General features: G+C 41.8%; 3 protein-coding genes and 1 pseudogene across 5 annotated transcripts; 3 read left to right on the forward strand and 1 right to left on the reverse strand.

Moving 5' to 3' along the window:
• Window positions 1-10060: 10060 nt before the first annotated feature.
• LOC143577540 (tubulin alpha-3 chain-like) lies at window positions 10061-13688 on the forward strand. Of its 2 annotated transcripts, XM_077061354.1 has the most exons (6): window positions 10061-10186; window positions 11248-11462; window positions 11534-11733; window positions 12577-13085; window positions 13244-13366; window positions 13449-13688. In XM_077061354.1, the coding sequence occupies exons 1-6, from the start codon at window positions 10074-10076 to the stop codon at window positions 13627-13629; spliced, it is 1341 nt and encodes a 446-aa protein (XP_076917469.1). In that variant the 5' UTR covers window positions 10061-10073; the 3' UTR covers window positions 13630-13688. The 2 variants fall into 2 exon arrangements, with proteins under 2 accessions (XP_076917469.1, XP_076917463.1); XM_077061348.1 differs by having other exon boundaries at window positions 13244-13688.
• Window positions 13689-15412: 1724 nt separating this feature from the next.
• On the forward strand, window positions 15413-18253 carry LOC143578225 (uncharacterized). The gene is made up of 6 exons (XM_077061877.1): window positions 15413-15609; window positions 16467-16559; window positions 16667-16878; window positions 16947-17091; window positions 17578-17650; window positions 17856-18253. The coding sequence occupies exons 1-6, from the start codon at window positions 15413-15415 to the stop codon at window positions 18198-18200; spliced, it is 1065 nt and encodes a 354-aa protein (XP_076917992.1). The 3' UTR covers window positions 18201-18253.
• A 227-nt stretch (window positions 18254-18480) lies between these two features.
• LOC143578236 (pentatricopeptide repeat-containing protein At2g22410, mitochondrial pseudogene) lies at window positions 18481-20681 on the reverse strand (annotated as a pseudogene).
• Window positions 20682-21981: 1300 nt separating this feature from the next.
• On the forward strand, window positions 21982-24756 carry LOC143576492 (serine/arginine-rich SC35-like splicing factor SCL30A). Of its 2 annotated transcripts, none has more exons than XM_077060571.1 (5): window positions 21982-22148; window positions 22294-22371; window positions 22929-23098; window positions 24061-24193; window positions 24282-24756. In XM_077060571.1, the coding sequence occupies exons 1-5, from the start codon at window positions 21994-21996 to the stop codon at window positions 24529-24531; spliced, it is 786 nt and encodes a 261-aa protein (XP_076916686.1). In that variant the 5' UTR covers window positions 21982-21993; the 3' UTR covers window positions 24532-24756. The 2 variants fall into 2 exon arrangements, with proteins under 2 accessions (XP_076916686.1, XP_076916692.1); XM_077060577.1 differs by having other exon boundaries at window positions 22929-23090; window positions 24059-24193.
• Window positions 24757-27168: the final 2412 nt, after the last annotated feature.

The raw sequence follows: 27168 nt of genomic DNA on the forward strand, positions 1-27168 counted from the left end.
AATAATAAGTTTGCCCGAGAGTTCAATCCGGATAAGGGTCCGCCTCCGAGATTAAGCCCAATCCACTGATATGATGGTCGCCTACATAGCATAGGGTAGCTAAGTAGCTAACTACATTTTTTAAGTTTGAGCCGATTAAAACCAGCCACGTGCTTCAAATTCATCGGCTCATATAATTTTTGAACTAAACTCGTCGTTTTTGACCTTTTGAAATATGTGGAAGATAACATTTATACCAGATCCGTCTTGTGAAAACTTGTCTCCCTCAACACCCACCAACCTCTCCATCCTTCCTTTCAAGCTCCTCCAGCGACACCATTTTGTCCAACCACCTACAACTTTTGGTGTCTTCATCACCATCAATCCAACCCCAACAAATATTGTCGGCACTCCATCTCCGGCGCCATCATCGTCTCGACGCTACCACAAACCTTATGCGTTTAATAGACCTCCGCATTTAAACTATCGTTTGTGGAATAGAGATGAGCGTTTTCGTTACTGGTACCAGACTGGTACCAAGTTTTGAGTTATCGGTATTGAATTTTGCACGAAATACCGGTACTGAACCGAACATTTCGGTATCGGTACCAAATACTTCAGATTTTGTGATCAGGATCGGTACCATCTCGAGCTCTTCCTTGGCGGGCACACACTATTCAACATTTAATTTACAACAACCACCACCAATAACGAAGATACAAGTAGGGTTTGAAAATGTGAGATGTAAACAAACTTTACCTTTATCCCAAATAATAAAGATGTTTATATGGAGACCCATGGCTCAAAAAACCATATGTATGAGATATTTGGATATAATATCCGATAAATTTATATAACTTAAAAATTTTGGATAACTATAAAGAAATCTGGATGTAATATCCGATAAATTATTGCAATTGCGTGGCTTAACCACATAATCTATTTGAGGTTTTACTAAGCGTAAAATCGAAAAACCAAAACTGCTCGATCTTCTAAAATCAAAAGGCTAATGTTTTTGTTTGAGCTCTGAAGAAACACTAACCGGACCCCGGACAGATTACTGGTAACCTGGGGGTTGGAGAGATGTTTCCCACGAGGGGTTAGACCCTTGGAAGATGGTTCTTCTGATAACCTGCAAAACAGACACCGTGAGCTCGTCACTGAGAAGGGGGGGGTTCCTCCTTGTGACCACCCTCCGGCGTGAGAATCAGACTAGATTGCTCTTTAAATATAAAAGTATATTAAGAGATTGCTAGAGCAGATATCAGGTATAATATGATGATAATGTGTTAAGATATGATAAGATGAGATGATCATACCATTTGTGGTATTTATAGCCGAAGGTAGGTTTCCAAGGGGTTTAGCCGGCCCAACACGCTACCAACTGTAACCTATGCACGTGCCCTGCCTGTGAGTGGTGGATAGGTAGCGGCTGACACAGAGCAGGCGTGTCGTGCACTCTTCCTCTTCTGCCAACTACAGGCTAGGCACGTGGTATGGCAGGAGTTGGTGGGTAGGCGGCGGCTATTGGTCACAGTGCTGTGGCGTGCTGTCTGCCATGCTGCTGTCAGTGAGCTGTCGCATCTCTGATCAGATCTTTTGCCCATACCTCGTCAGGTACAGTAAAAGATCTTTCAGTATACGGACTGGCTTATTTGGGCGGGAGTATTCCCCCTCCCGCCTCTGTGCGGGATTGCTCCCGGCTTGGCTCATTCCTTCAGGTGACACTGAATGATCGAGAGCTAAGTGCCTTGTGCGTGTAGCCATGCTGCGCGGGTGGCCTTCCCTAATGGCTTGTATCCGAGGCTGCGGGGACAGGCGGAGTCCTTCACCATTGGGAGGCATTTCCTGCGGGACCAGCTTGCGTACTGCGCGTAAGGACGTCACGTCTCTGAGCATGGTTGGTCCTGCGGATCCAGTTGGTCTCTGCGCAGACGTCCCTGTTTAAGGTGAGTCTTGCGGGTCCAACTGGGCTCTGCTGGGACCTACCTCTTCAAGTCCCCCCAGTCCAATGTTCTTCTCATGAGTGTTTAATAAAGTGAGGTGAACTTTTGGACTTGAGCAAAGGGTTTTGAAAAGGGTTTTGTAAGGTTTTCCATGGGGATTCTTTCCGCGGAAGTCCTTGTCACTTGCAGAAATGCCCGAGTTTCCTGCTTGGTCTTAGGGTATGATGCGGGTAGGTCTGTAACCTCCTCGCAAGTCAGGAGCATTGAGTCCCAGTTGTATGTATTTTCCATGAGGTTTTGGTAGTTTTGAACATAGTGATCAATTATGTTAAGACCACCAATTCCATCCTGGAGCTTCAAACAACGTAGTTCTCGATGTTCCCGCTATGCGGGGATGTTATTTCCGTTTCCGCAAGCATTGCCCAGAAGATCCTTCTTGGTTTCAATTCCCAGCGGAGCGCTAGGTATGTGAAGGGTTTTGCCTTAACACTGTACCTGCGCTCGTCTTACGGTTACTTTACTTCCAAGGTATTCCTGGCGTCAATTCCCTGCGGGTGCTAGGTATGTGAAGGGTTTTGCCTTTACACTGTACCCGCACCCGTCTTATAGTTACTTGGTTGCCGAGGTAGTTGGCTTCTTCAATTCCCTGCGGGTGCTAGGTATGTGAAGGGTTTTGCCTTAACACTGTACCCGCATCCGTCTTACGGTTACTTGTTCACCAAGGTTCTTGGCTTCAATTCCCTGCGGGTGCTAGGTATGTGAAGGGTTTTGCCTTTACACTGTACCCGCAGCCGGCTTACGGTTACTTGTTTGCCAAGGTTTATTTGGCTTCAATTCCCTGCGGGTGCTAGGTATGTGAAGGGTTTTGCCTTTACACTGTACCCGCATCCGTCTTACAGTTACTTGCTTGCCAAGGGGTAAGGGGTATTTTCCCGCTTACTTTTTAATATTTTCGAATTTTGAATTTTGAAATTCGAAGAGTTGGTGAAAAGATAAACCTCTGAAACGTCGTGCGACGGTTTCTTCTGACTGTGTCAGGACGTGCAGGAAGTTATGGTGACGTGACAGAACATGGTCATTCCAGTCGCTTTTTCAGGCGCGTGGGCGCGATTTTTCGGGCGCGTGGCCGCGAAATTACTGGCATACGTCCTTTCAACAGCTGTTGCCAGCTTGCTTTTTGCCACGTGTCATAGTTTCATTGCACATTCGATTTCTCTCTCCTCCGCATTAAATTCACCGCATTAATTGCGATTACTATATAAAGGGGGAGAGGGTTATTTGCAATTCACACTTTCCACTTTCATCTCTTCTTCTCCAGTAATTTCCGGCGAATTTCTCTTTTTCAGTAAAGCATTACTCTGAAATCTCTTCTTTCTTCCACCATGTCTTCTCACGATGCTGATGATCAGAAGACTGCTGGCGAATGCCAGTGTTCTCTTCCTGTCGAGCTGTACCAGTATATCGTCAGGAAGTTCATGCTCGAGTCTCTCGAGCCTGAGTTTCCTGAACCCCACCATACTGTGTACGATGCCCCTAGTGGCAAGATCGGGGTTTATGCTGCATTCTTTGTCTACGGGAACCTTAGGTTCCCGTTGACAAAGTTTGTGTATCGTGTCCTTGAGAGGCACGGCGTTCATTTGACCGAGCTGCACCCCATGGCCATTGCCAAGGTCCGGCACTTTGAGTGGGTGTGCCGGATACTGGGCCTTGAGCCCCTCGTTGACCGTCTGATGACCTTCTACACTTGGAGGTGCATCCAGGGGTGGTACACTCTTACAACCCGTATCAAGGGTTTAAAGATTTGTGCCACCGAGCGGAGTCTTCGCTCATGGAGGAGAGAGTTCTTCTTCATATCCGCTCGCGCCATCCCCATCGCCATGAAGTTCAAGAATGGCCAGGCGCTTCCGAACCTTCCCGCCCTCAACTACGAGGAGGCGGAATGGTTCTCGAAGATATCCCGGGTCCAGTCCCCGGTTTTCCGTTTTCCGGAGTCGGCGATGGTGATGCTGGGGATGAGCCGGGTGTGGAAGGCGGCGAATGCGGATAAGGTTCCGATCGTCCTTGAATATGGTTCGAACTCTGTCCCTTATGGTACGTCTTGTTTCATTTTGCTGACTTCGATTTTTTCTAACTTTCTTGTTGATTTCAGAGGGGAACGACCTACAGTCGCTCCTGAATCCGCGGGAGGAAGATGGTCCCGCACGGATGGGTACTCGTGCTCTGGACGAGAACGATTTGCCCATCCTAGAGCAAACTGCGAGTCGGTTCGTGGAGGTTTACCCGCCGGGTCAAGAGATCCTGAGCCACCGACGGCCTGGTAAGCCTATCTTCTACCCTGAACCTCTCAATGCTGTGCCTGCTGCTGGAGTTGACATTTCTTCTTCTGAGGAATCCGCAGAAGGTCCTCCACTGGTGCGGAAGAAAAAGGCTGCCGTCGGGAAAGGCAAGGAGAAGGTGGCCTCTACGGCCGACCCGGTAGTCCTATCTGACTCGGAGTCAGATAGTGCAGAGGTGGCGGGGAAGCCCGGTGGTGAGGAGACCACTGCTCCGGAGGCTGTAGCTGTTACTTCCGGGGAGGCAGCGACGACGACGGTTACCGGTGTCAAGAGGCCGGCTCCATCGGGTTCGCCCCCGCTCGTCCGTACGTTCAAGCTCAAGAAACCCCGTAAGTACCCCCATAATTCTTGTCTAGATTTGTTGTTTCAAATAAATTTTTCTAACACTTTTGTTTGTGCAGGTGTGGATGTTGACGCATTCCAGGGTGGAGTTGGAGCAAGTATTCCCCCGCCAATGAGGGAAGGCTCGGTCAGCCTTCCCGAGGCGTCGACCCAGGCGTCTGCGCCTGCTTCCGCTGGTTCCAGCCTTCCTGAGGCTGTTCCAGCTGAGGTGTCTCCGCCGGCCGTGAGTGCAATTTTTACAGCATCTTTCACGGAGCCGGCGGTTACTGTTGCTGAGGAGGCGACGCCAACAATGGCTACCACAGCGGCTGCCACTATACCTGCGCCACCGGCACCGACGGCCGGACCATCAGGTACGCGCCGGGCTTCCCGCCGATCTATGCCACCTTCCCGTCTGCCTGACCTGTTGGATGGATTTCCTTTAGGTTCAGGTGATGGGTTTGGCGGCTATCGGCCTGTTATTGACCCTACAGGTACGTAGGGTTCTTTTTCCTTTGTATATTTTTGTCATCTTTTCCTAACTGTCTTTGTTTCTTTTGCAGTGTCGGATTCCAATGAAGTGTATGTTCCAAGATGGAACATACGCCGAGGAACAACCCTTCGCACCCCTGTGGAGTGCGTGGATTGGGCTCGCCACGCTGCTCCTCATGGTGCGTTGGGGGAAGCCATGGCTAGCTACCAGGAGGGTAGGCTAACCAATGAGCTTCGGGTTCTCCAAGCCCGGATGCAGCCCCGCGTCGAGCTGCTTTGTCGTGAAAACGACAAGTTAAAAGCAGCTCGCGCCAAAGAAATATCTGAGACGCGGGCTCTGCGGGAGGAGAACCAGCAGTTGGCCGCTGCCGCCGCCGAGAAGGAGAGAGCATTCAAGGCCCTCGAGGTTGAAGTCCAGGCGCGACTCGAGGCCCGCTCCAAGGCTGCCCAAGCTGTGAATGAACAGCTTCGGCTGGCTAAGGAGACTGCGCGAAACTCAACTGAGAGGGCTGCCAAGGCTGAAGCTGTTGCTGAGCCGCTTCGCGAAGAGAATGAGCAGCTTAAATGCAAATTAAAGGCTCTTCAGCATGCTCATGACGCCTTGGCAATGGAAGATGCCAAGAAGCTGCAGGAGATCCTTGACCAGAGGGGGGTGCTTGACCGCACTGAAAGGAAACTCAAAAGCGTCGAAGAGGCTGCCGCCAAGGAAGTTCAACTTGCCAACCTTGATAAAAGCGGAGCCGAACGTGCTTACAAAGAAAGTCAAGCTACCCTCCAATGGCTGCTTCGAGAAGCGTTGCCTCAGGTATCTTTATCTTTTTCTTTACGCTTTCCGCTCGTAATTAGAAAATGTTCTAACTTTTGTAGGTTGTGCGTCGGGTCCTTTCAGAGACCTCTTATGACGATGCGATGAGCGCAGCCCTCAACGCTTCTCATGAGGATGGGGAGAAGACTGGCTTCCTGCTTGGTCTAGGGTTTGCTGAGAGAGGCTTTCCGCCCTCCAACTTCCCTTTATTCAATGTTAATACTGAAGCTGCTTATGACCAAGCTGTGAACCAGTACGCTGTCTTCCCGCATCCAGTGGTGGAGAAGGTGAATGAAGCTGCTGCTGCTGATGATGGGCTAAACATCCTTAAGGCTTTCCTTGGGCAGCCGCGCTCTGACGATGCTGGTCCAAGCGGAGGTGGCCCTGAAGCCTGATCCTGCAGATCCCTTCCCACTGCTAGGATAGACTTAGCTTTGTATAGATTTCTTTTAGGCGGGTAATTACCCGGCCATTCTTGTAATATATTCTTGAAATATTAATCTTTTTGCGTATAAGATTGTTATTTCCTTCTTTGGGTTCCTTGCTTTATAAACTTATGACTTGCATACTTAGTTTAAATTAGCAATTTTCCAAGTGTTTAGAATAAGAACCTTTGAACGTGGTTGATAGTGGGTTAAAGTTTCGCTTCCTCCTTCGTGATTGTGCGGGTAGAACCGTCACTTGCACTTGGTAGGATGGCTAAACTTTAACTTTTATCTAACCTGCGTGCTGGTTTTTCTTACTTTTTGAGGATAAGTTAACCTTTGAACGTGGTTGATAATAGGTGTGAAGTTTTGCTTCCTCTTTCGTGATTGTGCGGGTAGAACCGTCACTTGCACTTAGTAGGATGGCAGAACTTTACCCTTATCTGACCTGCGTGTAGGTTTTCTTTGCCTTTTGAGGATAAGTTAACCTTTGAACGTGGTTGATAATAGGTGTGAAGTTTTGCTTCCTCTTTCGTGATTGTGCGGGTAGAACCGTCACTTGCACTTAGTAGGATGGCAAAACTTTACCCTTATCTGACCTGCGTGTAGGTTTTTCTCATCTTTTGAGGATAAGTTAACCTTTGAACGTGGTTGATAATAGGTGTGAAGTTTTGCTTCCTCTTTCGTGATTGTGCGGGTAAAACCGTCACTTGCACTTAGGATGGCAGAACTTTACCCATATCTGACCTGCGTATAGGTTTACCTTTTCCTCTTTTAAGAATTTTGAACCGTCCCACGCGCGGTTGTTGGTGCAGTTCCCTCGAATGATTCATGCGGGTAGACCAGCACTTTCATATGGTAACTTTTTTTTCCCCTTCAACTGACCTGCGTGAAGGTTTATCATGCTTTTTGGGTTCGTGCGGGTAGGACCGCCTTCCCATGCAATGACGTTTTTTGTAATTATGCGGTGAAAACCGGCATATTAGTGTGTACAAAAGTATAAATGTAAATCATCAGCTTCGACGTTTGAAAGAGAATCATTTCCATTAGAAGTGGCTCTTGGCCTTTTCTGTACAAATTGGAATTGATTACATGCAAACTGTGTAATTGAACTCCCTTCCATGTTGGGACAGGAGTGCCATCGAGCCGACACGCACCTGTTTCGGGATCTCGTTCTTTACGCAGCATGTAGTCTCCATATTGAAGCTGATTTTTTATTCGTGTTTACCCCAGCCGTGGTTCCACACGCACCTGCCTGCCTGCTTAGCTTTTATTTCGCCACGAGGTGCGCGAGCGTCCCATCTCTGACGAATGTTTCGACCATGTCTTTTACGTCTATGCATTATTCAGTGTTGTGGCCTTTTGTTCTGTGATAGTCACAGTACTTGCTCCGATCAGCATCGTGACGATGTCGGATTACTGGAGGCTTTGGCCATGGGAGCTCTTCAGTAGCAAATATGTCAGTGACGCTTTTGGTAAGTGGCGTCCATCTGGAGTTCCGGTGCGGCTTTACATTATCCCTTTCACCCAATCGGTGCTGTAAGCCGGATGAGGTGTCAAAGTTTACCCTTGACTGCCAAATGCCTTGCTTCCGTTTTTTGTTCAATCGGGCGGTGAGGACGTTGTCCTCTCTCGTCCTCTGGGTGTAAAGGTTTGTGCTCTGCGGAAGGTCTCTACCCAGTTGCTTCTCCGTTTCCGCATAGCGTTTGGCTGCTGTCATGATGCCATCCCATGTGGATGACATTCCATCTTTACCCGTTAGGGTGCGGATAAGCTCTGGGTCCTGCACGCCCTGGATGAAGGCTGCGCGAACAAGATCCTCGCTGATATTGCCCAAACTTAACTTCTTTGAGTTGAAGCGAGTGATGAAGTTTGGCAGAGATTCATCTTCTTCCCGTGTGCATTTGAGGATTGTCCATTGCTCCTCGGTATACTTTCGCTGCTGGCTGAAGTGTTGGCTAAACTTCTGCTGGAAGTCTGCCCAGTCGTAAATGTGGTTAACCGGTAAACGATCAAACCAAGCCCTAGCAGCCCCCACCAGCGTCATTTGGAACATGTAACACCACGTGGGTTCCGTCCAATTGCTAACGGTTGCCCCCGCTATGAACCTGTTCAAATGATCGTCTGGATCAGATAGGCCGTCATATGTGCCTATGTTAGGCATTTGTTTGGCACTCTTCGGGGCAATTGCTTCAGCAATGTCCCTTGCAAATTTGGACGTTCCTGCGTTTGTAACGTTTGGTCTGAACGTTTTAGAGAAGTCTCGTGGACTTCCATCTATGCTTTTTGGTTTGAAGGCTTGTCCAAAATGCCTTTTCGGTTGGGTTTCCGTTTCTTTACGCTTCCCTTTTGCCTTATGACGAGGGTTCGCGTCGGAGTCGGATTCCTCCGAGTCATCCTCCCAGTATTCGAATTCGTCGGCCTGTTGCACGGAACGCAAGCGTTCGTTCAACTCAGCCTGGAATTCCTTTTGTCGTGCCTCCGCCCATGCCTTGACTTCGTCGAGAGTCTGGCGGGGGAGTCTTCGTTTTTCAAACTGGGTATCGGTGGATCCCAGTAGGCGGTCATTTACTGCACTTGCCCCTGCTTTAGTAAGTGGGGTAGTGTTCGTAAAATTTACTTCACTTGCTCCGGCTTCGGTAGCCGGAGTAGTGTTTGTAAAAACTGTGTTGCCGGTATTCCCCCCAATAGCTGGGGTTGTGGTTACCGGAATTTCTCTAACCATCTTTTGTAGAAAGTTTTGAAAAAACTGGAGAAAATTGTAGTTCTAGCTTTATGCACGGATGGCGCCAATGAAGAAACACTAACCGGACCCCGGACAGATTACTGGTAACCTGGGGGTTGGAGAGATGTTTCCCACGAGGGGTTAGACCCTTGGAAGATGGTTCTTCTGATAACCTGCAAAACAGACACCGTGAGCTCGTCACTGAGAAGGGGGGGGGGGGTTCCTCCTTGTGACCACCCTCCGGCGTGAGAATCAGACTAGATTGCTCTTTAAATATAAAAGTATATTAAGAGATTGCTAGAGCAGATATCAGGTATAATATGATGATAATGTGTTAAGATATGATAAGATGAGATGATCATACCATTTGTGGTATTTATAGCCGAAGGTAGGTTTCCAAGGGGTTTAGCCGGCCCAACACGCTACCAACTGTAACCTATGCACGTGCCCTGCCTGTGAGTGGTGGATAGGTAGCGGCTGACACAGAGCAGGCGTGTCGTGCACTCTTCCTCTTCTGCCAACTACAGGCTAGGCACGTGGTATGGCAGGAGTTGGTGGGTAGGCGGCGGCTATTGGTCACAGTGCTGTGGCGTGCTGTCTGCCATGCTGCTGTCAGTGAGCTGTCGCATCTCTGATCAGATCTTTTGCCCATACCTCGTCAGGTACAGTAAAAGATCCTTCAGTATACGGACTGGCTTATTTGGGCGGGAGTATTCCCCCTCCCAAACTCAACTGATACGCAAATCTACAATAATAATGTAGTCTTTTCTCGAATATCATGTTGACAACATAACCTTAAAGCAACTAGGAGCCTTAGAAAAAGACTAGATTTGTATTTTTCTGTAAAAGCAGGGACGAAATGGTAAAGTTTGACAGCCGGCTGGGACGGATAGGCTGGCACTGGCGGGAGTGGTTGGAATCTAAAATATCTAATCGACTCACTCACTCACTAACCCTATTTCATTTCATTTCATTTCATTTCGTTGCCTGCTTCATCACTCCACCGACAGATCGTAACTGCCTCACACATCTCATCACAGAGCAATGAGGGAGATCATTAGCATTCACATCGGTCAAGCCGGTATTCAAGTCGGCAACTCATGCTGGGAACTCTACTGTCTCGAACACGGCATTCAGCCCGATGGCATGATGCCTAGGTTTGTCTAATTCTTCTCTATACTTTTCACGCTTTGATTTAGCTTTTGGATGAGATTGATACCTGCCTAGGTTACTCGAACGCATTTACGGTTACTGTTATGTGAGTTTTGTGTTGTTTTAGTGATGTGTGGCTTATAATCTGATTTCGTTTGTCGATTTCGGCGTTTGTGTGTGTGCGACTTGATATATCTGAATTTGTGGTAATGTGTTCGTTAGGGCGTGTTTTTTAGGGTTTTTGCGCTACTGGAATCAGAAAATGTGACGATTAGAGGCGTTTGAAGTGATTTAGACTAGAGATCTAAAGGTTTATGTGGATTTGGATGATAATTGAACCGTGATTTTGGATTTTGTGTGTGTTTCTGTCTACGAATTGGCTAGTAGACAGATCGGTTTGGGATCTGTGATCGAATTGTGGTTGACTTCCTTGTTGACTTGTTTGACTGACTGATTGTAATGTAATTAAGCATTATGTTTTCACTGATTAGTGAGATTTGTGCGTGTTGTGTCTCCGGAGTGATACTAATTGGCTAGTAAACGGATCGGTTAGGGATCTGTTTGAATCATGGTTGACTTCTTTGATTGATTGATTGATTATAATGCAGTTAAGTCTTCTGTCTTCTTGACTTTGCTGATTGATTAGATTTTTGTGTGTTTGCCATGGTGAACTTTACCAATTGGCTAATAGACAGATCGGTTCAGGATCTGTATTTGAATCGTGGCTGACTTTTTTATTGACATCTTTGATTGACTGAGTTAAGCATTCTGCATTCTTCTCTTCACTGATTAGTGTAGACAGATCAGTTAAGGACCTATATTTGAATTGCGATTGCCTTTCTCGTTGACTTATTTGTTTAAGTGATTGTAATGCGGTTAAGGATACTGTCTTATTGTCTTCACTGATAAATGAGATTTGTTAACAGTTTTAACCCTTGATTTACTCTGAATCTTGTATAGATTTTAGCCGTGCATAATTCTCTAGCACCTTCAGTTAATTTCATGTATGCACTATAATGCAGGTGTCATTTTAGACTAATGGTTTCTTTGTTTTCTTTTTTGTCAGTGACACGTCACCTGGCGTTGCAGATGATGCATTTAATACATTCTTTAGTGAAACCGGGTCTGGAAAGCATGTTCCAAGAGCAATATTTGTTGATCTTGAACCAACTGTCATTGATGAAGTTAGGACTGGGACTTACCGTCAACTCTTCCACCCTGAGCAGCTTATTTCTGGAAAGGAAGATGCTGCTAATAACTTTGCAAGAGGGCATTACACAGGTTTTCTTCCAATCCTCTGTTATTAATCTTTTTATAGTAAAATTTAATGGGAAATCTTTGTGTTATTTCAGTGGGAAAGGAGATTGTTGATCTGTGTCTTGATCGAGTAAGAAAGTTAGCTGATAACTGCACTGGACTTCAAGGGTTTTTGGCATTCAATGCTGTTGGTGGAGGTACTGGTTCTGGTCTTGGGTCTTTGTTGTTGGAACGATTGTCTGTTGACTATGGAAAGAAGTCAAAGCTCGGGTTCACCATTTATCCTTCTCCTCAGGTACCTACATATGCATATTGACTTAGATGTATCTCTCATCATATGAGACAACTTACCGTTACAAAGAGAAACGTATAACAGACAGTGGGTGAAGTAAATTTTGTTGAAAAGGACTTAAGTTATACAAAGTTACTTGCAGATATGGAACCTAATTTGAACTGCAAATCAGTTTATCTAATGTTCTAGGTGACAAAATGGGAGGGTCGGGCAGATTGGATAATGGATCAAAACAGGTTGGATCAAGACAACCTGCAAATTCTTTGTTATTCGTTTCTTAAAGTTTTATAAATACTAAAAGTGTTATATAATTGCAAAAACTATGTTAGTGCAAAATTAAAGAAGTCCAGTTCATATATATTTAACTTTACTCACCACACGATTGAACACGAAGACTAACGAACTGGATTTTCTTTGTGCTCTTTTGTTAAGGAAATGAACATGTTTGTGTTTGTTTATGTTCATTCGTTAATAGTATAAACGAACGGTTCATGTACGTAAACGAACGGACTAACCAAACATAGAGGAATGAACATAACTGAACTAAAATCAAGTAACAGTAAATGCGAACTACAATGTGTTGGACCTAAAAAGTTATTAAATTAGATTAAATTGTAATGAGGCTAAAAAGTTTGAATATACTAACTAATAAAAATGAACAAATGCAAACTAACGAACATAAATGAACCTAAACTAACAAGCATAAATGGGTGAACGTTCACAAACATAAATGAACGAATGAGACATCTGCTCAGGATTGAAATTCTTGCCTATGTGATTGTGTCTGACTTAATGTTCTTGCAACTATTATTTTTATAAGATTATCAACTCTCTGTTTTTATGTAGGTTTCAACTGCAGTTGTGGAACCCTACAACAGTGTTCTTTCAACACACGCTCTACTTGAACATACTGATGTGGCGGTTCTCTTAGATAACGAAGCCATTTATGACATCTGCAGGCGATCACTAGACATTGAAAGACCAACTTACACCAACTTGAACCGATTAATTTCTCAAGTCATATCATCTTTAACCACTTCCCTTCGTTTTGATGGAGCCATTAATGTTGATATAACCGAGTTCCAAACCAACCTTGTGCCATACCCTCGTATCCATTTCATGCTTTCCTCATATGCACCTGTGATCTCAGTTGAAAAGGCTTACCATGAACAGCTCTCGGTTCCTGAAATCACAAACTCGGTGTTTGAACCTGCCAGCATGATGGCTAAGTGTGATCCTAGACATGGAAAGTATATGGCGTGTTGTTTGATGTTCCGTGGAGATGTTGTTCCTAAAGATGTTAATGCTGCTGTTGCTACGATCAAAACCAAACGCACTGTGCAGTTTGTCGATTGGTAAGGAACCGTGATAGTTAGGGGTGTATTGGCTTGCTAAAAGTTTGAATCTAGCCCAGCTTAAACGAGCTGGAGCTTAAATTTTTGAATGAATCTCTTTTTGTATGAAAGATTTAGTGAATTTTGGATCTGATGTTCATATGTTGGTTCAATAACAGGTGCCCGACTGGTTTCAAGTGCGGGATCAACTATCAAGCACCATCGGTTGTACCAGGTGGAGATCTTGCAAAGGTTCAGAGAGCAGTTTGCATGATCAGCAACAACACGGCAGTAGCAGAGGTGTTTTCACGCATTGACCATAAGTTTGACCTGATGTATTCGAAGAGGGCGTTTGTTCATTGGTATGTGGGTGAAGGAATGGAGGAAGGTGAGTTCTCAGAAGCCCGTGAAGATCTTGCAGCTCTGGAGAAAGATTATGAGGAAGTTGGTGCTGAAGGAGTGGAGGATGATGGTGAGGATGAAGAGTATTGAAATGGTAACTTGTTTTAAGACAATTGATTTTGGTTTTCTTTTCGTTTCTTGTGTGTTAGGTGTGGATTATTGATTTTCTTTTGTGATGTGTGAAGACCGCTTATCAGTTTATTAAGTAGTGTGATTGAGGTCTTTCATCTGAAGATGGGTATTCTACATTTGAAGTTGACACCACATAGGTACAAATGTTTGGTTTGACAAAGTAGTTTAAATGATTATTTGAATTTGTGAAGTACTCCAGCTAGATAATGAATAGGTTGGCTTCTAGTTTAGCTCGTCAAGTTTTCTATGAAGTGCTGAAAATCTAGATAAAACCCAGACTTGAGTAGCAACATGAAGGAGAGTAGGACTTCTCCGGTTGGAATTGTGTGGTGTTGAATCTCTTCTTCTCAAGTCAATGGCAAGCTTAGAACATCACCAAATGCCGTGTGTTCATCGTCAAATCAGTATATGTATATGAGAGATCAACGAGTATGGATATGCTTGCAAATAGCAGAAGTATATAAATTGTGTTTAGGAATAGAAGTAGTCTAGAAACCGTAGGGGGGTTATAATACATGGAAGTTCATTGGAGAATATCCAATAAATAAATACTGCAAATATATAAGTGAGTACGGACTAGGGATATATCATCGTTAAATAAGAACCTTCTCTGGTTCAGCGTCACTTCAGAGTTGTACTGTTAAATCTCTTTTTCACAAGCCGAAAGCAAGTTGAGAACATCACGAAACGACATGTTAGAAGGCCTACAGGGTCGGTCAAGTCAGTTACATGTACGAGATTGGAGAAAAATAAGTTTGAGTATGCATGTTTCATAGCGTAAGTATATAAGGTGTGTGTAGAGTCATAGAGATAGAAGACAATCTAGAGACTAGAGAGTGTTGGGAGTGAGATGAAGCAGCAGACAGTCAGAAAAGCTCGCGGATCCCTTTTTAAGATAAAAATAATAAAATAACTTTTAAGATAAAAATAATAAAATAAGAAAGAAAGAAAAAGAATACATAACTTGAGCCAAACTTTTTTCTTTTTTCCTTTTTTTTTTCTAAGTGTAAACTTTTTATAAACAACCAAACCAACACCCACAAGCTACCTCTACATCCCAAAGAGAAGTCACCAAAAAAGAGCGCAACAAGAACAAACTACATGAACCAGAAACCTTTTGACCTATGTTTGAACCAATACAGGCCAAAAGACTTGATGTCCTCAATTATCTTTTCAATTTTCATATCTTTCCTTCAAAAATGGTGTCATTTCTTGGCTTCCATATTCACCAACAAACAATGACAATACCCAAGAAGCACCTCGTCGTGAGCCCCCATATTAATGACTTTATGAAGCTCCAACATATCTCTAACTGAAAAACCAAAGATAAGGAAACATTACACTAACGACTAATGTGTTCCCAAACCACCGCTACAACCACACGTCTGTTATAAATATGATCAACCGACTCAATGCTCATATCACATAAAATTCACTTTTTATTCGAGACCGAGATATTCCTTTTTTCAAGCACGCCATGCATAGGAATTCCATGCATTCCTATTCTTTATTAATGAATATTGCACTTCGTCGAGACCCACTTCCTTGTCTCCCAGCCACACCCAATGTACTAAATTAATAATAATAACAATTTATAAAAATCTGAGCGAAACTCTAATGTACCAGCTTCATCTACTAAATTAAATAATAATAATAATAATAATAATAATAATAATAATAATAATAATAATATAATCCAGGTGGGTTATCTGGCGACGTGGCAAAGTTGGATTCATTTCACAACTCTGTGGCTCCAAAGCTATTTGTAAAGGCTCAACTATCAAACAACACACAGACGAGACAGAGCTCCATCAATGGCGACTACCACCACTTGTTCCACACTCGGATTCCACAAGCTGCTTCCATCTTCAACATCGCACCTTCCACGGAAACCATGGCTTCCGATGATTACTTCAAAACCCAAAACAACGATATCAATTGCATCCTGCTTAGTCGATAGCTCTCCAATTGAAATTGAATCAACAACCCCTAAACTTAGCGTTCAAACACGGTAATAATTAATAAATTATTATATTCGTTACATGCCACTAAATTATATTATTAGGTGAAGAAAACTAGCAAATCTAATTGTTTACTTTTTCTAGCCATTGTTCATGTTTTTAAAACTTTGTAATAATTCATGTTTTTATGTACCAGTAAACATTGCATCTCTATCACTTTCTTTTATTTTTAACTTTTTAATATTAACTTTTTTTTGTAAAGGCATTCTTGTATTTAGGCAACCGCACTCTCCAAATTTGGAGAGCCCCGATGCCCCAGTCTGGTCAGACAGACTATGTTGTCTTAACCGGCCCACTCTGGCTTCAGAGTTTGGCGTGGGCGTTCCCCCAAAACCATAACTCCGACTGCCACTTGACAGTCGTTGTGCCACCACAAGAGCAGAACTCTGGCATAACACACGGTGGGACGAAAACCTGGGTGGGCTCAGGATTCGAATTGACAACCTTTGCACAAGGCCCGGCTGAAATCTAGCATTGCCAATATCCACCCAAACGGGACACAAGTGGGATTCGAACTTGAGTCTCCACTGGAGACACCCAAGCCTCCTACCACTAGGCCACAAGTGGGGGATTTTAATATTGACTAATGTGTAGGCTAGATATATAAAAGAAATTTGTTCATATATAATATTGTTTGAATTTCAGTAAGAACGAATAAACATTGCATTTCTATAATTTTCTTTTACTTAAATACTTCTAATATATGCATATGTATCTATGGTGAATTGGTGATGTTGAATACGAATCTGATTGCATAATCTGGTTATCCGGTTTCTATCTAAACGCATACAACCTTCTGCATTCATAATTCATACCCTAAAATAAGTGCATTTTGTTTGTATTGCAGTATGTGGAATTGGAAAGGCTATTCGACTCGGTATCAATACGCTGGAAACAGTGGCCCTGCATTGGTTCTGGTTCATGGATTCGGAGCAAACAGGTCCACCATCAATTCATACTTTCACTAATATAGGTATTTTGCCATTTTTGGTGATGTTTTATGAACCCTTGTTTGGGTTATTAGCTGATAAGGTGGCCTTTTGACAGTGACCATTGGAGGAAAAACATCCCGGTTCTTGCAGAATCACATCGGGTATTTGCGATTGACCTTATCGGTTATGGTTACTCTGATAAACCGAATCCCCGTGAGCATGGAGACACTCGGTTTTACACATTTGAGACATGGGGTGCTCAACTCAACGACTTTTGTACAGAAGTGGTCAAAGATGAAGTATTCTTTATTTGCAATTCAATTGGAGGTAATCGATCCCATAATTTGCTAGTTCAATCTGGAGGGGAATACTGATATTATGGGTTTTTTCTGCAGGGCTTGTTGGTCTTCAGGCCGCAGTGGCGGATCCAAGCATCTGTAAGGGGATCATGGTGTTAAATATCTCCCTTCGGATGCTGCATATAACAAAACAACCGTGGTTTGGAAGACCCTTGATTAGATCTTTCCAGAACTTATTGAGGTGAGTTTTCGGATCAAAACCTCGTTTGGTATTTTTATAAATTCACTCAACTTTTATTAGGTGTTTTATTCCTGTATAATTTCTTATAAATGTTAAAAGAAGTATAAAATTAAGCGAGGCAAGTGAAATATATATATAAATCTTGGTTACTATTTACTGATTATTATTTTTTGTTTGTTCTAAATTTAACAATTATGAAACTTGTTTATTATTTAATGAACTTTTTTCTTCAATATAACCTTCTACTTTAAGTTAATTGAAAAAAAATATCACTGATTTGTAAACAAGATTCATATATGTTTCATTTGTCTCAATTAATTTTGAAAGTATGTAAGCATTTATAATAAGATGCATAGGATTGAAACATCAAATAAAATTTGAATGACTTTAAAAACACTTGAGAAACGTGATTTCTATTGGGTGAAATTTTCCATTTGGTTTTCTTTACCGGATTGTTTCAAGTTATGTTATGGGCGTTTATTTCAGAAATACCCCAGTGGGAAAATTCTTCTTTCAAACGGTTGCCACACAAGAGTCGGTTAGGAACATCCTTTGTCAGGTATAATGTACTTACGTATTATTACTTTGGATAGATTGCCTTTACCAGAGGTCTCATGTTTGAATCCAACTTTCACTCGTTTCCTGCTTTAACCCATTGAAGGCCACCTGCCTGACTGCCTAGCATAAATTATGCTTAACCTGGTCGGCTGGCTCCACTGGTTAGCAGCGTTAGGTTTTTTCTAACGGGTGATGATTATATGCAGTGTTACCATGATACTTCACAAGTGACTGACGAACTAGTTGACACGATCCTTCGTCCCGGGCTTGAGCCCGGTGCAGCCGACGTGTTTCTTGAGTTTATTTGTTATTCTGAGGGCCCACTTCCAGAAGAACTACTGCCTCAAGTAAAGTGTCCTGTGGTGGTAGTGTGGGGTGATAAAGATCCTTGGGAACCCATTGAACTTGGAAGAGCTTATGGTGAATTTGAGCCAGTTGAAGATTTTATAACCCTCCCGGGTGTCGGTCACTGCCCTCAAGATGAAGCACCCCATCTGGTCAACCCGTTAATTGAGTCTTTTGTCGCCCGCCACGCGACAGTGAAAAGTTAGTTATTATGTAAGTATGCTACATTTTTACCATTGACAGCCAAAGGAAATTACCGTTTTATATAAAAAGTTTAAAATAATAAATATGATTGATGAATATAATATGCATATATAAGTTAGTTGTTATGAATTAGCTCTTAACACAGTCAACTAAGAAACTGATCAAACAACTTTCTAATCAAAGAACATGGCTTGTTACAACTTGGTTTTGTTCTGTTAGATTGGTTTGTTTGTATAATTGTATTCGGTTTTTTGCTATTTTACTTAGCATCATTCAAACTAACTACTTGATAACAGAAAAAAATTGACAATCTAAATCTTCAAAATCCACAAGTTGTTTTGTCAAATGAACCAATATTTCGTTTAATTCTTGATTTTGAGGGTGTGATCTATCTCTTATTATAAACTCATAAACGCGCCCATTAATCTCAACTGAACTACAACCGGGAGTCTTGTCCACTCCTCTTACCCTCATCAACTTCCTCACCTCCCTTGACTTGTCAAACATCTTTGCTTCCCAATACATACTAGCCAACAACACATAGACCCCACCATCACTCGGGTCCAGCTCAAGTAGTTTAAAACCTGCCTGCTCGCCCATCTCAATGTTTTTATGAATTCTACATGCAAAAAACAATGCTCCCCACACACCCTCATCCGGATTAATTGGCATACTGTTTATCAGCCCCTCGGCTTCTTGCAATAGCCCGGCTCGACCAAGAAGGTCAACCATGCACGAGTAATGTTTACATTTGGGAGCAATGTTGAATTTTGATGTCATTTGGGCGAAAATTTCACGACCTTCGTGCAGCAAACCACCATGGCAACAAGCTGATAAAACACCTAGAAACGTGACCTCGTCTGGGGTCAAACCAACACGGATCATCTCTTTGAAATGTGATAGAGCATCATGAGTGTAACCATGATTAGCTAGACCAACAATTATGGTGGTCCATGTTAATGAGTTTCTGCTAGGCATTTCATTGAACAGTTGCCGTGCCTTTGCTATATTACCACATTTTGCATACATGTCAACTAATGCAGTACCTAACGCAACAGTTGTACAAAGATTGTGTTTTTTTATGTAATGATGCAGCCAGATTCCAAGATCTAGAGCCCCGAGTTGTGAGCAGGCCGACAAGCAGTAAACCATGGTCACTTCATCCGGGTTAATGCTCGTTAATTGCATTTCATGGAACAATGACAACGCTTGTTCAAAACGTTTCGTTTGTATGTACCCACCGATCATGGCATTCCAAGAAACCACATTTCTGTCGGGCATTCCATCAAACAGCTTCCGTGCAGCATCCATATCACCATGTTTACCATAACCGGCAATCATGGTGGTCCAAGACACAACTGTTTTCTTGGTCATTTTATTGAACAAACTCTCTGCAGCCTCCATATATCCACACTTCACATACATGTCCATTAACGCATTACCGAGTGGTACCGTCATCGTTACTTGATTTTGTTCAATATATTGATGAAATTCCATCCCAAGTTTCAAGTTTTCCAGTTGACCACAACAGGATATTATTCCTATCATGGTAACCTCATCCGGCTTAACACCCTCGTCAATCATCTCTCGGTACAATCTCAATGCCTCACGCGGCTTCCCAGTTTTAACATATCCATTAATAATCGAATTCCAAGACACCAAATCTCTCATACAACTTTCATCAAACACCTTTTGTGCATCATCTAGTTCTCCACACGACACCAACATATGAATAAGAGCATTATGCACGTACACATCAGAGTCGAAACCTAAACGAATTACATGCCCAGTAAGCCCCAAACCCATCCAAATCAAAGACAATTTGGCGCAACATTTAAGCAATAACGGATACGTGTAATTATCCGGTTTGCTCCTTCTCAACATTTGCATATACAACAAAAGACCTTCCGGTTTTTGACTCTCGGAATAACCCCTAATTATCACATTCCATGAAAACACATTCGGGTTCGGTAAACTGTTAAATATTGTTTTACAGTAATCAAGATTTCTTGATTGTGAGATTGCGGTGAAGGCAAGTAATCGACTTGCAGCCAAGGCGTCGGAGATTAATCCGGTTATGATCATTTGCGAATGGATTTGTTTCATTTGGTCAATGGATTTGCATTTTTCTAATGTGGATAAGAGCGGGGTTGAGAGGATGAATGAATGAGTTATGTTCCAATTGGCGAGTGATCGAGTATGGAATAACGATAAAGTTAGTATATGATTCGGGTGTGGTTTACGCCTGGAGGTCAAGTTGGAAATCATCATTGCAAAACCATCAAATGGTTCCAAGAAAATAAGAAATCAGTCACTTGGGCATTTCGTCGAACACCTTATAGGCATGAGCAAAAGCGAGCAAAGATGCAAATAATTACAGCATAAAACATGGGGAAATGTGGGAAATCAGAGAAGAGAAGAGGGAATGCTAACGTTATGAAGAAATTGGCGGGTAAAGATTGAGAAATTGGATTGATAATTTGATTTAGTAGGGCTTTATAGTAGACTCACAGTTGATATCGGGTCAACATGGTGGGTTTGTAAGCTGACCCATTTAGAAGTGTTTGTGCTAAACTATTCAAGATTGATAAGGATAAAAACACACTCAAAAGATAAAATGATAAAAATGGATAAAGACAGAAAAATGATACATGTGAAATACAAAACGATGCATGATAAAAGAAAAAAAAAATCAGTCGAAGTGGCAACGAGACAAAGATTTCAAGTTCCTTGCAAATGATCTATCGCATCTAGATTCAGCCATGCGAACTTTTTTAAAGTAAAAAAAATAAAGATAATGGCCAAATATGCAAACGAGGACGAATATTAGCTATATTTTGGTTACATTAACATTGTTTTTTATATTTTTAATTTTAATTTTAGTATTATTATATTATTATTTAGTTTATATTATTGTGTTTGTTAAATAAATAAATAAAAGCTTTAAAGCTTTTCAGGACTTTGAATCACAGAGTAGCAACATAGTTCGGGATTTTAAAGCCCTTAATACCCGCATGATGATAACATGACACTATGAAGTGGCTTTAAACCCCCACCATAATGAATATCTTTACGTGGAGTTGGCGACTGTGTTGCCGACCAACAACTTTTATCGAAACATGAATAAAAAATAGATAAAAATTGAAGAACACGCATGTCACGTGAGCAGATAAAAATCCCCAAATATTTATTCGCTTTTGAGCCCTAATTCTTCCAATTTCAGGTACAGTTTGATTCTCTTAATTAAATCCACCTTCTTCTTCTTCTTCTTCTCTTCATGGTTTTTGTTAGCAATTTGATTCACCTGGATGATGCTTCTTCATAACCAAAAACACCGTCTCTCGTTGTTCGATTTCCCTTTGATTTGTACGATTTAGCTATCAGATTAACAGAACACTAGTTGCAGCTTTGATGCATACTTTTAGCTGTTTCTAAACCACATATTCTGGCTGGATCTAAGAAAAAAGAACTCGACTTTTATGCAGAAAGAGTAATATAGGTATGGGTTATGGAGCACTCAGGTTTTGATGCGAATATTGTTTATTTCTATGTCTCCCAAATGGATCATGGTACATGTGTATATATAAACTCAATGACTAACTCTATCTTACACAACCCCAACCTTCTATTCACCGTGGTTCTTTAGATAGGAATTGTTTCATTGATAGGATTGTAATTTCAGGCTGAATGCTTACTAATTTTTACCATGTTTTATTTTTTGGGATTTTTATTCTTGTTTATTAATACTAGTTTTTTTTCTTTTGTTTTGCTAAACTAACCGGACAGAGCTAAACCATGGGTGGAAGAAGCTATTCTCCATCACCGCCTAGGGGTGGTCGGTACGGAAGAAGGGGAAGGAGCCCCAGTCCCCGGGGTCGCTATGGTGGTAGTAGTCGCGGAAGAGATCTTCCAACAAGTCTTTTGGTTCGTAATCTTCGTCTTGATTGCCGGTATGTACTTAGTTACTTTTGTGCATTATATTGATATAGAAATCAGGTGTTATATTTTTAGCATTATATATTTCCTGTTAGTTTGTTACATGTGCTTGTACTTGCAAGTGGTCTTAATTGTTGATAACATTCTGATGTGTTTCAGGCCCGAGGACCTCCGAAGGCCGTTTGGAGAATTTGGTCCTTTAAAGGACATCTACTTGCCAAGGGATTATTATAGCGGGTAAAGCGTTAATTTAATGACCAGCTTGGCAGATGGTTTGTACTTTGTAGTTTGTAGTAGTAAATTCATAATTATGGAATTAAAAGTCACATCATTCATGATATAAACCAGCATTACATTGTATTCAGTTAATCTTACATCTCAAATTGAGCTGTCCATTAAGGTTGTTGTCATTTAACAGTGAATTGAAGTAAAAGTTTTGAAGGCATGAATCAAGTATTAAGTTGATAAATGAACTAAGTACCAATCAAGTAGTAAAGAGTTCTATTCAAGATGGTTTTGTTTGGTAGTGAAGATGTGAAGGAAATTGAGTTTGGTTACATTTAGAAGATTTCAAGATACCAAGTCTTGAAGAATTTCAAGTCATATTAATACTGATATTTGCAAGGTCAGCAGTTCTGCTTATGACCATGACCTTCCGTAACGCTGGAAACCAATCATCTATCAAGACTGCTTAAATCAGTTTGAAATCAATTACCTTGTTAAAACTGGTTAATGTAGGTCATTTGCATTTGTTTTTACTGTTGGTTTAGTTTTTATTTAAACTTTATGTGCAGGGAGCCACGAGGGTTTGGTTTTGTTCAGTTTGTTGATCCTGCTGATGCAGCAGAAGCAAAATACCAGATGGATGGTCAGGTTTTTCAAGGACGAGAGCTGACAGTTGTTTTTGCTGAGGAGAATAGGAAGAAACCGGCTGATATGAGATCACGAGAGCGTAGGTTTGTATGTTAACTATTTTTTTTTCTATCAAACCATTTGACTCGTTTAGAGTAAACCTCAATAGGCATGTAAATGAATCGAATGAGCACACACATTGCATGTTTGTGTTTGCTTGTTTTACTTAAATCGAACAAACGTTCGAACACGAACAATTCAATGAACAGGGTTTTCTTGTTTGTGTTTCTCCTTTAAGAAATGATCATGTTCAGGTTTGTTTATGTTCGTTCTTCAACAATATAAACAGATGGTGCATGAATTTAAACAAACATAGCTGAACATAGATGAACGGACATAACTTGGCGAAAACCAACTAAAAGTAAATGTTAAGAATCTGTTGGGCCTAAAAATTTATTAAAACTAAACTAATTTGTAATGGACCTAAAATATTTAAATGAGTATTGTAAAGAACGTAAACAAACATAAATGAACTTAAATGGACGAACATAAGCAAACGTTAACGAACACAAATGAACGAACGAGGCATGTGTGCATGTTCATTTGTTTAACTAAATGAACAAAGTTCTGTTCATGTTTGCCAGTTTATTAATAAACGAACTTGAACTAGCTTCTCAACAACGGTTCTCTGAACGGTCGGTTCATTTACAGGCCTAAATCTCAATTTATACTGACCCATTCATGAGTGAACGGGTCAAAATTGCTTACTAGTTCATATATTGGAAAATTGCCAAGAAACATAATCGAAGTTTCTCAAATTATACAATGTGGGGAACCTAAAAGTCTTATAAAAAGGAGTGAAATTTAGTTTTTGAAATATTATGAGAGTTTAGTTTTCATAGCAAGTGAAATTGCCAGGAAAGTTAACCAAAAATCCCAAATTCATCATAAACTAAACTTTTACTGGTAAAACTGAAAAATTTGGGATCTTTAGTTACTTATCTTTACAGTTTCTGCTTAGATATTGGGTTGTATTGTCAATTAATTTTTTTTGTGATCAATAATATCTCAGAGGCGGAGGTGGAAGCAGATATAGTGACCGCAGACGATCACCGCCACATCGCCACTCTCCACCTCCTCGGTATGCCAGATCACGGTCCCGCAGTCGTGAGTACTCACCTCCTCCCAAAAGAAGGCATCATTCTAGGTATGTGCTTGTTTCTCTTTTCTCACTTTCTTGTGGTTGTGAAAAATTATGTTGAATTAGTTATAATCTTTAATTATCATTTATTTAGGTCGGTTTCACCTCGAGGAAAAAGGTACAGTAGAGAAAGGTCGTATTCAGAGTCACCATTGAGGTCTAGGAGTCCTAGTCAAAGTCCCATTAGAGACCGGTCTCCTCCACCCTATAATGGATCAAGGAGCCCGAGTCAAAGCCCTGAAAGAGTGACATCAGCGGGCCGAAGCCCGAGCCGAAGCAGAAGCCCTGATCCTCGTGACTATGCGAGAGGCAAACCGAAAAGGGGTGATTCTGTTAGCCCATGAGTTGGCACCCTGAGTGATGTGGCTGTGGAAACCAAACCGCTGTTGTGTTTTTAGAATTTCTTCATGTTTTTTATTTGTTCTGGTGTTGGTTGTTTAGGACTGTCGTTCGTGGTACTTTTTAGTCAAGTATTATGGTGATTCTACTGCTATTGTTTTCGATCTTAAACTGGCTTATGTTTGTTGGAGTGTTTAATTTATGTGTAGAGACAAAAAGCTTAAATTAATGGGCTTACTTGAAAATTCCTTTCAAATATTCAACTTTTCTTTTTTATATTCACTATCTCCAATGTGATTGTCAATGATGTTCTGCTTATAAGACATATATGGGAGATGAGGTAAAAACGTTAATCGGCGAACATATGTCTAGGTTGTCGGTTGATTGGGGTCGATTGATGTGTTCTAGGCTGTCGGTTGATCGGGGTCGATTGGAGTTCGGCTTGGTTGGTTAGTCTGGGTTAGATCGCTTTGATGAAAATGAATGAAACGTATAAAGTTTAAACTAACGTATACCAAAAGCAATGAAAATAGTATTGTGTAAGGCTGTAAACGAACCAAGATCTTGTTTGTGTTCGTGCGTTAAGCTTTTGTCGAACGAATGTGCGGTTCATGGTTAAGTAATTATGTTCGTTTGTGTCTGTTCGTTAATATTGTAACCATGCAAATGCAAGCAAACGCTAATGAACACTACCAGACACAAATGGACGTAGCTAGACACTAACGGACTATAGTAAAACTTAACACACACACACCAGAAAGCAACTTACGTGATATGAGATTTGGCAATGGAAGGCAGGGACCAAAGCAGGAGGCCGAAGAATGAAGGAAGAAGCCGTCTGCGAGTTGATGAAGGCAAAGGGAGGCGTGATACCTTGTAAGCTAACTACGAATGGTTGAAATGGATTTGGGTTTTGTTCTTTTAACCTTAACCAGACGAACATAAACGAAACTAATCAGGAAAACGTAAGCGGACATATTACCGAATGTTCACGAACACTACTAAACAGACGCTTCCTCTGTTCATGTTCATTGGTTAAGCTTCCCGAACGATTTTTTTTCCATATTTGCTTGTTTATTAAACGGGTGAACATAAACGAATTTCTCGTCAAATGATTCAGTTATAGCCCTAGTATTATGAAACATATGATTTTTATAAAAGAGAAATATAAAAAAAAATAAATTAATTAATAAAGTTAATATTTAATGATGTCGTTTTCACCTTTGAAATTTTAACCAAGGTCCAATAAATCAGTATGTAACGTTTATTAATTTCACGAGGCATGTCTTCAGACTTTTTTTTTGGACCACAAAGGACAATATGGTAACATCATCTTAAGAGTTAAGTCTAACCTAAATGTTACTTTCACCACTAGCATAAAACAAGAATGCTCACCACCAATTTCCCCAACTTTTGATTCGTATTCTGCAAATCATATCGTGAAGAGGTATGTACCCGCATCAACAACGAGCGAGGCGGGTCAACCCACAAGATATAGACAAGAGTCTGGAAATCAAAGACATTACGAAGGCACAAAGCCAAAACCTATGCGCATGGCGCATATCACATATGCTCAGGCATCATATGCCCAGGCACCACAGATGCTCAGGCATCACATATGCGCGTGGCGCATCCCTATGCGCATGGCGCATATCACATATGCTCAGGCATCACATATGCTCACGCATATCACATATGCGCGTGGCGCATCCGCGCGTGGCGCATATCACATGCTCGTGCATATCACATCTGCGCATGAAACATCTGCGCGTGAGAATAAAGAGAAGACCTCGCGCATCCTCAGGATAGGCGCATATCACATGCACATAATCAACCTCGTCCTTATCCAAATCAGGATTAGGGCAACCTTGATTGTGCACGTCAGACAACCTTCCAGAAGGTATCTTTTTAAGGAATAAGAATATGCTGATGTTGACAGCTGCCAAATGAAGGGTGGACAACTCAGCATGACACATGTGCTACCACGTGATTACAACCAATGAGAAAGCACCAGGTGTCCCAGAGGACACGTGGCGCAGAGCAATTGGAGGAGGCCAACAAGGCTGAGCCCAATCAGTGGAAGCCCTAGCACTATAAATACATCATAACTTACACAGTTAGGGGGACAGATTGATTCACATTGAAGCATATTCAATTACATTCACTCACAGACAGCCCTAGTCAGTTACTTTCTCAATCACAGAAATCTACAGAGTATTCAGCTATCAAGCAATACTCTCCAGATTTCCTTACTCTCAAACATTATCTTCTCCTACAGATACTTATTCTCACACCGGAGGGTTACCCCAAAGAGGACCCCTCTGTCCCTTTCTGAGGGGTAAGTTAACGGTGCTGTTCATTTTGTAGGTGGAAGAACCCAGATCCAGAAAAACCATCGGTGAAGAATCATAACCACACCCGAGGAAAGTAGATCGTCTACCAGTGAGTCGATCTACGTCTCTTCATATCGCTTGTTTTGAAATATGTTTTTATACATCTTGGGGGTGAGATCTTGGATATGGAATTACATCTACGTATGATATATTTTTCGATCGTGTTTTCGCTGTTTAATTCGAAAGGTGTTAATTTTTTTTAAGAAATGTTTTTTAGAGATTTAGATGGTGGAAGCATTTATACTAGCT

The sequence above is a fragment of the Bidens hawaiensis genome, unplaced genomic scaffold (assembly GCF_021521415.1).
Source record: "Bidens hawaiensis isolate Kalapana, Puna unplaced genomic scaffold, B.hawaiensis_p1.1 tig00001461_1, whole genome shotgun sequence".
NCBI classification, from domain to species: Eukaryota; Viridiplantae; Streptophyta; class Magnoliopsida; order Asterales; family Asteraceae; genus Bidens; species Bidens hawaiensis.